The sequence below is a fragment of the Pseudopipra pipra genome, chromosome W (assembly GCF_036250125.1).
Source record: "Pseudopipra pipra isolate bDixPip1 chromosome W, bDixPip1.hap1, whole genome shotgun sequence".
NCBI classification, from domain to species: domain Eukaryota; kingdom Metazoa; phylum Chordata; class Aves; order Passeriformes; family Pipridae; genus Pseudopipra; species Pseudopipra pipra.
In genome coordinates, this window is record NC_087580.1 from 1,261,601 (window position 1) to 1,271,941 (window position 10,341).

At 58.4% G+C, this 10,341-nt stretch overlaps 1 protein-coding gene across 1 annotated transcript; it reads left to right on the forward strand.

The window, feature by feature from the left end:
- The first annotated feature begins 6,072 nt into the window (after positions 1-6,072).
- Positions 6,073-8,701, forward strand: LOC135405797 (class II histocompatibility antigen, B-L beta chain-like). The gene is made up of 5 exons (XM_064640396.1): positions 6,073-6,347; positions 6,860-7,129; positions 7,806-8,087; positions 8,355-8,461; positions 8,563-8,701. The coding sequence occupies exons 1-5, from the start codon at positions 6,263-6,265 to the stop codon at positions 8,569-8,571; spliced, it is 753 nt and encodes a 250-aa protein (XP_064496466.1). The 5' UTR covers positions 6,073-6,262; the 3' UTR covers positions 8,572-8,701.
- Positions 8,702-10,341: the final 1,640 nt, after the last annotated feature.

Consider the following 10,341-nt stretch of genomic DNA (forward strand, 5'->3'; position numbering starts at 1 on the left):
GGGTGCCCGGGTGGGCAAGAAGGCCAAGGGCAGGCTGGCCTGGATCAGAAAGAGTGTGGCAGCAGGAGCAGGGCAGTGATGCTTCTGCTGGACTGGGCACTGGTGAGGCCACCCCTGGAGTGCTGTGTCCAGCTCTGGGCCCCTCAATTCAGGGAGAACCTTGAGGGGCTGCAGTGGGTGGAGAGTAGGGCAATGGAGCTGGGCAAGGGTCTGCAGTGCATGGCCTGTGAGGAGCAGCTGAGGGAGCTGGGCTTCTCCAAGCTGGAGAAGAGGAGGCTCGGGGCTGACCTTCTCCCTGTCCACAACTTCCTGACAGGAGGCTGGAGCCAGGTGGGGGTCAGCCCCTTCTCCGAGGCAACAGGCGACAGGACAAGAGGACACGAGGACCTGCCTGTCAGGGACTGTTTGTCAGGGACAGGAGCAGGACTTTTTGGAGAGAAACAGGGATTAGGTATTGAAATGGGCTGCCCAGGGAGGTGGTGGAGTCAGCGTCCCTGGAGGTGTTTAAGCAAAGACTGGCCATGGCACTGAGTGCCGTGCTCTGCTTGACGTGCTGGGGATGGGGCGTAGGCTGGACGCCGGTTGATCTCACAAGTCTCTGCCAAGCTCATGGACTCTGGGCTTCTGTGCCAGCCCAGCCTTTGGGGACAGCGTGCTGGTGGCTCCGAGGCTCCGTCCTTGCCTTGCCTTGCCCATCTCCTGGCTGCCAGGCAAGGGCCTTGTGACATCACAGCCTCTGTGGAACAGCGCGGTGGCTGAAAACTGTCAGTGCTGCGTCCCCGTGCCCAGAGCCTGGGCAGAAGTCGGCTGGCAGGGACGGGCAGAGACTGTGCAGAGGTGTCAGCTCGTCCCGCAGCAGCACGATGCCCAGCCAGGGCATCTCCTGGCTCCTCAGGCTCTCGGTGCTCCTGCTCTTGCCTGGCCCACTCGAGCCTTGCAGCCGTGCCACAGGTGCCATTGCTGAGAACCGGGGTTTTCCTTGGATGGCCCCTTGCCAGAAAAGGCAGGAGAGGCTGGAGAGAGGGGAAGGAGGGGGGTCAGGCCGCTGGGATGGTGCCGGCGGGCCGTGAGCCCGAAGCCAGCAAGGCCTTGGGCCCACACGGTGTCAGGGGAGGACTGAGAGCCCCCAGGGAGGAGGAAAGCTGGGCAGGCCCCAAGGCTGCTGGGCCTCTTCCTTGCCAGCCCTTTGGCCAAGGCCCCGAGGCAGAGGTGGGGCTCAGCCCCTGCACAGCAATGGGGCACAGGCTGAGCCCCAGGGACACCAGAGCCAGGCGGCCTGAGCTCTTCTTCCTGCAGCGTCTGCCTGGGGCAGCCCAGCCAGGCCTGAGTCTCTGCAGGAGAGGCCAAGCCCAGCCAGAGAGGGCTCAGCCCTCTGAGGCTGCACTCACTGCAAAGGGAACAAAACATTGGCCCAGAGGACATCCTGCCCCCAAATGGAGAACTGGAAAGGTCAAGAATAAAAAAGTCACCCCCCTCCATTCTTCAAGAAATGTTTAGACCTCTTTCCTAAAAGCATCCAGGACTCAGGTCACCCAATTTTCTTTATGACAAGGGTTTTCCATGGTTCCCCTCAATTCCCAGGTTCAAAGGGGTCCCAGCACACTTTGGGATGTGTTGGATGCTGTGTTGGGGTGCAGATGTCTCCCCAAAGCTCCCTCAGAACAGGGTGACACAAGGGGGGGCACAAAGGGCTCCCCATTCCTGATCCATCCTGGAGCAACCACACTGGGGCAACTGGGATCAGAGTGGGAGCAGCTGGGTCCCTGCTGGGCTCATACTGGGACCATCCTGGGAGTGACTGCAATACTACTGGGAGTATGTGAGAAGCACTGCAACCATACTGGGGATGACTGGGAACAAACTGGATTCATACTGGAAGTGTTTGCAAGTTCCTGGGATCATACTGGGGGTGACTGGACTCATAGTGGGATCGTACTGGGAGCAACTGGGACCATGCAGGGGCAAAAGGCCTCCTCCAGGCAGTGACTGAAAGTGCCTGGGGCCATACTGGACTCAGACTGGGAGTCCTTGAGAGCGAAAGGAACCATCCTGGGGGGTACTGGGAGCAACTGGGACAACCTTGGGGGCAACTGGGATCCTATTGGGAGTGACTGGGAGTGACTGGGATAATAATGGAGTGACCAGGACCATACATGAACCATCCTGGGAGTCACAGTCAGTGACCAGGATCATACTGGGAGCAACTGGGTCATGGTTGCGGCACAAAGAACAGAGGGAGGGGAAGGGAACAGGGAGGGGAGGGAAAGAGAGGGGAGAGGGAATTTTAGAAAGGATAAAGAGGAAAGAAAGACAAAAAAAGGAAGAAAAATAAGAGAAAAAGCCGAGTTTAAACATTCAGTAAATGTGTGAGTCACTGAGAGCTCCCAGGTCAAAGGCAGGTGAAGTGTTTGCAGGGGACAGGAGCCTGTTCAGGGCTCAGGAGCTGCTGCTGCCCAAAGGGAGGAAACGCCCCGAGGGCTCGGAGCAGAGTTTGTGCTTTGGGGCCTTTGCCAAGAACCCGCAGGAGGGAAAGCAGTTCCAGCCAGGGGGGCCCAGGGGCTCCCAGCACGGGCCCAGGGGCTCCCAGTCACCCCCAGGATGGGCCCAGTCACCCCCAGATGGGCCCAGTCACCCCCAGGATGGGCCCAGTCACCCCCAGGATGATCTCAGTCACTTTTAGTCACACCCAGTCTGATCCCAGCATGATCCCAGTCACTCCCAGTCTTATTCCATTCTCTCCTAGTAGGATCCAAGTTACCCCCTGCAAGGTCCCAGTTGCTCCCAGTCAGTCCCAGTATAATCCCAGTCAATTCTGGTGTTTCCCATTATATCTCAATTGCCCCCAGTGTGGTCCCACTCACTCCCGGTCCTTTCCAGTAGCTACCAGCATGATTCCAGTTGCTCACGGCCACTCCCAGTCACCCCCATTGTGGTCCCAGTCACCCCAGGATGGCTCCAGACTCTCCCAGTATATCCCAGTTGCCCTCAGCATGCTCACAGTCATACCCAGTTACCTCCACTTTCCCCAGGATGCTTCCAGTTCCCATCAGTACGATCCCAGTATCTCTCAGTCTATGCCAGTTGCCTCCAGTATGCACCCTGTCACTCCCAGTTACTCCCAGTTCCACCATACTTCCAGCATGGCTTCACTGGCTCCCAGTTCCACCCTGTGTAGTTCCACTCACTCCCAGTATGATCCCGGTCACTGACAGTCACTGCCAGGATGGTTCCAGTATGGCCCTGGTCACTCCCACTAGGATCCCAGTCACTCCCAGTCACTCCCAATAGGCTCCAAGTCACTCCCAATTGGATCCCAGTTACTGCCAAGGTGGTCCCAGTTGCTTCCAGTATGATCCCAGTTGCCCCCCGTGTGGTTCCGGTTGCTCCCATTCACCCCTTCTGTGCTTCCAGTCACTCCCAGCAGATCCCACTTGACTCCAACAGGCTCCCAGTCAACCCCAGTATCATCTCAGTCACTTTCAGTCATGCCCAGTATCATCCCACTATGATCCCAGTCACTCCCGGTATGATACCAGTCTCTCCGAGTAGGATCCAAGTTACCCCCTGCATGGTCCCAGTTGCTCCCAGTCACCCCAGTCAAGTTCAACTCCCTCCCAGTCCCTCCCAGGACCATCCCAGTAGGATCCCAGTGACACCCCAGATGGTGGCACTCACACCCAGGATGAACCCAGACATGCCCTGGCACTCCCAGGATAAAGCCATTTGCCCCCAGCAGGCTCCCAGTTCCTCCCAGTCACTGACTATGGTTCCAGTTGCTCCCAGTATGATCCCTGGCACTCCCAGTCACTCCCACTATGATCCCAGTCAGTCTCAGTATGATCCCAGTCACTCCTGGTCTCTCCCAGTATATCCCAGTTGCAGTCAATGTGGTCCCACTCACCCCCAGTTGCTCCCAGTAGCTGCCAGCATAATCCCAGTTTCTCACAGCCACTCCCAGTCACTCCCAGTGTAGTCCTAGTTGCTCCCAGTTTTTCCACTGTTATCCCAGTTGCTCCCAGTTGCCCTGAGCAGAGACCCAGCTGCTTCCAGTATGATCCCTGTCTGATCCCAGTCTGATCCCAGTAATATCCCAGTATTATCCCAGTACAATCACAGTTGTCCCCAGCATGGGCCAAGCTGCTCCCAGCTGCCTCCAGCACAGATCCAGTCAATCCAAGTATGATCCCAGTCTTCCCCCACCATGGTCCCAGCCAATCCCAGTTGCACCACTGTAGATCCAGTCACTCCCAGTGTGCTCCCAGTCACCCCCAGGATGGTTGCAGACTCTCCCAGTAGATCCCAGTTGCCCTCAGCATGCTCACAGTCCTACCCAGTTACTTCCACTTGCCCCAGGATGCTTCCAGTTCCCATCAGTATGATCCCAGTCACTCCCAGTCTATGCCAGTTGCCTCCAGCATGCACCCTGTCACTCCCAGTTACTCCCAGTTCCACCATACTTCCAGCATGGCCCCACTGGCTCCCAGTTCCCCCCTGAATACTTCCAGTTATGCCCAATATGATCCCAGTCACTGACAGTCACTCCCAGGATGGTTCCAGTATGACCCTGGTCACTCCCACTAGGATCCCAGTCACTCCCAATAGGATCCCAGTTGCCCCCAAGGTGGTCCCAGTTGCTCCCAGTATGATCCCACTATGAGTCCAGTCACCCTCAGTACAATCCCAGTAACTTGCAGACACTTCCAGTACGACTCGTTTGATCCCAGTCATCCCCAGTATGACCCCAGTCACCCTCACTGTGTCCCCAATTTCTCCTAGCATGGGTCAAGCTCTCCAACTATGATCCCAGTATGGTCCCAGTACTCCCCAGCATGGTCCCCGTTGCTCCCAGTTTCTCCCAGTGTGATCCCAGTTGCTCTAAGTTGTCTCTAGGATTGACCCAGTCTCTCCCTTTAAGATCCCAGTCCGATCCCAGTATGAGCCCAGCAGGGGCCCAGCTGCTCCCAGGATGACCCCAGTTGCCCCCAGCGTGGTTCCAGTTACTCCCATTCACCCCTGTTATGGTTCCACTCACTCCCAGACACTCCCAGTATATCCCAGTTGCCCCCAACATGCTCCCAGTTGCTCCCAGTATGATCCCAGTTGCCCCAGTTCTGGTCCCGCTGGCTCCAGTCCAGGTCTCGGTGTATCCCAGTGTCCCCTCAGTTCCCCCACCCCGCTCTCACCCCCTTTTCTCTCCCCACAGAGCTCCTGAGCCGCCGGCGGCCGCAGCCCCTCCCCGTGGCCTCGGGCCCAGCCGGGACCCCCCAGTCCAGCCCCGCCTGCACTTTGGGGGGGTCGTGTGTCCCCCCCGGCCCTGCTTTTGTTCACACCCCAGTCGGCTGCTCCCAGTGTTCCCAGTAAAGCTTTCCAGTTCTCTGCAGTCCCTGTTATTGGGGGGCAGTGAGGGGGTTCTGAAAATCCCAGGAACGGGGGGGGGGGGGGGGTTGGGCACTTCCAGACCCACAAAATCCTTTGAACAGGGCTTTTGGGGACATTCAGACCCCAAAAATCTTGGGAACATGGGGGCTCTCCTAGATCCCAGAAGTTACAGGAACATCGTGGTTGGGGCACTCCCTGACCCCAAAATATTGGAAAAGAGGGGCTTGGACACTCCTAGACCATAAAACTCATGGGAATAGGGGGTTGGGGCACTCTCAGACCCTAAAAATCCCCGAGAAAGTTTGCTTGGGCACGTCCAGAGCCCAAAATATTGGAAAAGAGGGGACTGGACAGTCCCAGACCAAGCCCCCAAATGCGGAGAAGCTCCAGGTCCCCAAAAGTCCTGGAAAAGAGGGATTTGGATACAATCAAAAATCCGGAAATTGGGCACCCTCAGCTCCTCATCTGCCTCTTGTTTTGGGCAACTCCGAGCTCAGGGACAACTTTATCCTCTGTTTAAGGCTCACTTAAGCCCCAGGAGTCCTGGATGCCCGTTTTTGGATTGCCCTGAGCTTTGGTAGCCCTGACTGGGCATTTTTGGTGGGCCCTGAGCTCCCCCCTCCCCGGAACCCACGGACCCCCCCGAACCCCCCAGCCCCGGGGCTGCCGCGGGGGCCCCCAAGGGCCCTCAGCCAATCCCAAAGCGCCCACGCCGCCCGCGCCCAATCCCAGCGCGCCGCGCTGATGACTCATCAGTCGCCGGGAAGACGCCTCGAAAAAAGGGCCCCAACTGCGCCCTCAGCCAAGCCCAGCGCGCCCCAAACCCCCCAAAACGGCGCCGCCCGGCTGGTTTTGGGCTGTCAGCAGCTGTCCGGCGCTGGGCATGGAGCGTGTGCGGGGAACTGGGGCCGTGCTGGCGGTGCTGGTGGTGCTGGGAGCCCCCCCGGCTGCGGGCGAGGAGCTGTCGGGTGAGCGGGGGGGGCGGGCAGGGGGGTCGGGTGTGAAAGGGGGGAAAGAGGGGAGAAAAGAGGGGATGGGAGCCCCAAAAGTGAGTGGGAGGGGGGTCGGAAGGCCCAGAGTGAGTGGGAGGGTGATGGGAACCCCAAAGTGAGGTTGGGGGGTCTGGGGATTGTGGGGACAGTGGGAAAGGGGTGGGAGAGGGGGGAAAGGGGTGGGTGGGAGAGCAGGCAGAGGGGTGCCATGGGGGTCCCTGGGTGTTTCTTGAGCCCTGGAGCGGTTCCTTGGGGCTCTGGGGGGGTCGAATCCGCAGTGGGGGGGTCCCCAGCCACCCTTGTCCATCCCCGGGGGCTGATGGGGGGGTTCCCCCCCAGCCAAGAGCCGGTGCTGGGGCGTCCGTGGGGCAGAGGGGATGGGAAAGGGGGGTCCGGGGTGGCCCCCTGAGCTCCCAGCCTGCTTTGGGGGGATGGGGATGATGGGGGGGGGGACGGGGCACCCCCTGACCCGTGTCCTGCACACACAGGGGTGTTCCAGTGGATGGGAAAGGCCGAGTGTTACTTCATCAACGGCACCGAGCGGGTGAGGTACGTGGACAGGTACATCTACAACCGGGAGCAGTACGCCCACTTCGACAGCGATGTGGGGGTCTATGTGGGGGACACCCCGGACGGAGAATTCTGGGCCAGGCAATGGAACAGCAACCCCGTAATTCTGGAGTACGAACGGGGTGAAGTGGACAGGCTCTGCCGGCACAACTACAAACTTGGTGCTCCTTTCATCCTGGAGAGGAGAGGTGAGCGTGGGGCAGAGCTGGTCCCCTCAACCCCTGCCCCGGGAATGACCCTGGAGCCCTTCAAACCCTCCCTGGGAATCATCCCAGACCCCTCAGCCCTCCCTGTGCCCTTCCCTTGGCCTGTTGCCCCTTCCCAGTTCTTTCCTGTCTCTCCCAGTCCTTCCAATGCCCCCTAGTCTCTCCTAGTCCATTCCACTTTTTCTCACTCCATCCCAGTCCATCCCAGCCTCTCCCAGTGCCCCCCCCGCCGTCTCCACCCCGCTGGGGCCACCGAGCTCACGCCCCTCAGCCAATCCCAGCGCGTCTCTCTGATGACGCTCCAGTTGCCAGGCAGACCCAAACCAAAGAATTCCCTCCCCAGGACTCAGCCTCCCAGTCCCCATCGCTTCCTTCCCAGTCCACACCAGTCATTCCCAGTCCTTTGCAGTCATTTCCAGTCATTCCTAGTCCCCGTCACTCCATTCCCAGATCCTCTCACTCCATTCCCAGTCGTTCTCACTTCACTCCCACACCTCCCAACTCTCTCCCCAGTGTCCCCTCAGCCCAGCCCCCTCTCCCCCACTCTATTCCCAGTCCCTCCCACTGCCATCCCAATACCTACCAATGTCCTACAAGTCCTCTCCCCTCCCTCCCAGTGCCCCCCAGCTCAGCCCAGTGTCTCCCCCGTCCCTCCCAGTGCCCCCCAGCGTGTCCATCTCGCTGGTGCCGTCGAGCTCCCAGCCCGGCCCCGGCCGCCTGCTCTGCTCCGTGATGGATTTCTACCCTGCGCCGGTGCAGGTGCGGTGGTTCCAGGATGGGCAGGAGCTGCCAGAGCACGTGGTGGCCACCGACGTGGTCCCCAACGGGGACTGGAGCTACCAGGTGCTGGTGCTGCTGGAAATCCCCCCCCGGCGCGGGGTCACCTACAGCTGCCAGGTGGAGCACGTCAGCCTGGAGCACCCCCTCAGCCGGCACTGGGGTACGGCCCGGCTCCCCCAGCACCGGGGGCACACTGGGGGCGACTGGGAGGGAGTTTGGTGGGTGCTGGGGGTGCTGGGAGAGGGTTGGAGTGTCCTAAAGGGGCTGGGAGGGGCTGGGTGGGATCCCTACAGGGGCTGAGAAGGGACTGGCAGGAGGTTCGAGGGTCCCCCGGGTGGGCTGGGGGAGAGCGGGCCGGGCTCTGTGGGGTGCCGGGGGGTGCGTGGGAGGAGGTTTTGGGGGTGCTGACCCCCCCGGCTCCCCCCAGAGATGCCACCGGACACCGTCCGCAGCAAGATCCTGGTGGGGGTCGGGGGCTTCGTCTTGGGCTTGGTCTTCCTGGCGCTGGGGCTCGGCTTCTACCTGTGGGAGAAGGTAAAGGGGGGTCCCCGGGGGTTTTGTCCCCCCCCTTGCCCACAGCCTTTGTGCCCGCCCTGCCCCCCACCCTGCTCTCACCCCCTTTTCTCTCCCCACAGAGCTCCTGAGCCGCCAGCGGCCGCAGCCCCTCCCCGTGGCCTCGGGCCCAGCCGGGACCCCCCAGTCCAGCCCTGCCCACACTTTGGGGTGTGTCAGAGACTGGAACAGTTAATGATTTATGCATTCTAAGAGACTTCTGCAGGCTTTTGACTTTCTGATGGGTAACTGGGCCCATCCCCCTCCTCCAGTGCAGAAGATGTCAAGCCCCAAAAAGGCAGGAAGAGCCGAGTTTACCACGCCCTCCACATGAACTCCGCGCCAAAAAGGGGGACACCACCCTATGAAAACAACTCCCCGCCTTGGGGAGGTGCAAAGGATATGGATATTGACTGGTGACTTTGGGGGTTTGGGGGGGATTTTTCCTTCTTCTCCCCTCCCCACCTGCGGATCAAGACCATTCCTTTTACATGGCTGGATCCAGTGGGCGGTGACTATTTACATTTTTACCACTCTTATCTTTTCTTTTTTCTTGCTCTCCCTTACTCTTACCCTATATTTCTCTCCCCTATGCATTTTTCTCCTCCCCCAAAAGGTTGGTCTTGTTGTATGACAGCCCCCAAAATGCTGGCATACCTGTTGATACAGAATTGTTAAAATAAACCTTGTCAATATGTTTTCAGACACCGATTATTTAGTGTCGTTTCACTTTAATCCACCCCAAGGGAATTATTGATAAAACCTGAGTTACCCCCCCGCCTTTTTCCTGGGGCGGGTTGTAACAGTCACTGCTGTCCCTGTGATGTCACTGCTGTGACTGTGATGTCACTGCAGTCTTTGTGATGTCACCAATGTCCCTGTGATGTCACTGATGTGCCTGTGAAGTCACTGCTGTCTCTGTGATGTCATGGATGTCTTTGTGATGTCACTACTGTGCCTGTCATGTCACCGCTGTACCTTTGAAGTCACGGATGTCCCTTTGATTTCACCGATATCCCTGTGATGTCACTGCTGTCTCTGTGATGTCACCGATGTATATGTGATGTCATCGATGTCTCTGTGATGTCTCCAATGTCTCTGTGATGTCTCCAATGTCTCTGTGATGTCACTGCTTTCCCTTTGATGTCACCACTGTCTCTGTGATGTCATTCCTGTCCCTGTGATGTCACCAATGTCCCTGTGATGTCATTGCTGTCCTGGTGATGTCACTGATGTTCCTGTGATGTCATCGATGTCTCTGTGATGTCATCGCTGTCTCTGTGATGTCACTCCTGTCCCTGGGATGTCACTGCTGTCCCTGTGACGTCACTGCTGTTATTGTGATTTTGCCGGTGTCTCTGTGACATCATCGATGTCCCTGTGATGTCACCTCTGTCTCTCTGATGTCACTGCTGTCATTGTGATGTCACTGCTGACCCTGTAATGTCACTGTTGTCTCTGTGATGTCACTGCTGACCCTGTAATGTCACTGTTGTCTCTGTGATGTCACCACTGTTTTTGTGACATCAGTGATGTCTCTGTGATGTCACCGCTGTCTCTGTGATGTCACCGTTGTCTTTGTGATGTCACCGATGTCTCTGTGATGTCAATGCTGTCCCTCTGATGTCATCGCTGTCCCTGTGATTTCACTGCTTTCTCTGTGATGTCATTGATGTCCCTGTGATGTCACTGCTGTCTCTGTGATGTCACCAATGTCCCTGTGATGTAACTGCTGTGACTATGATGTCACCAATGTGTCTGTGATGTCACCACTGTCTCTGTGATGTCACCGATGTCTTTGTGATGTCACTGATGTCCTTGTGATGTCACCGATGTCTCTGTGATGTCATTCCTGTCCCTGT

Coding starts and splice junctions, on each gene's coding strand:
- LOC135405797 (XM_064640396.1), top strand. CDS start 6,263: ATGGAGCGTGTGCGGGGAACTGGGGCCGTGCTGGCGGTGCTGGTGGTG. Junction 6,348..6,859: donor TGCGGGCGAGGAGCTGTCGG/GTGAGCGGGGGG, acceptor CTGCACACACAG/GGGTGTTCCAGTGGATGGGA. Junction 7,130..7,805: donor TTTCATCCTGGAGAGGAGAG/GTGAGCGTGGGG, acceptor CGTCCCTCCCAG/TGCCCCCCAGCGTGTCCATC.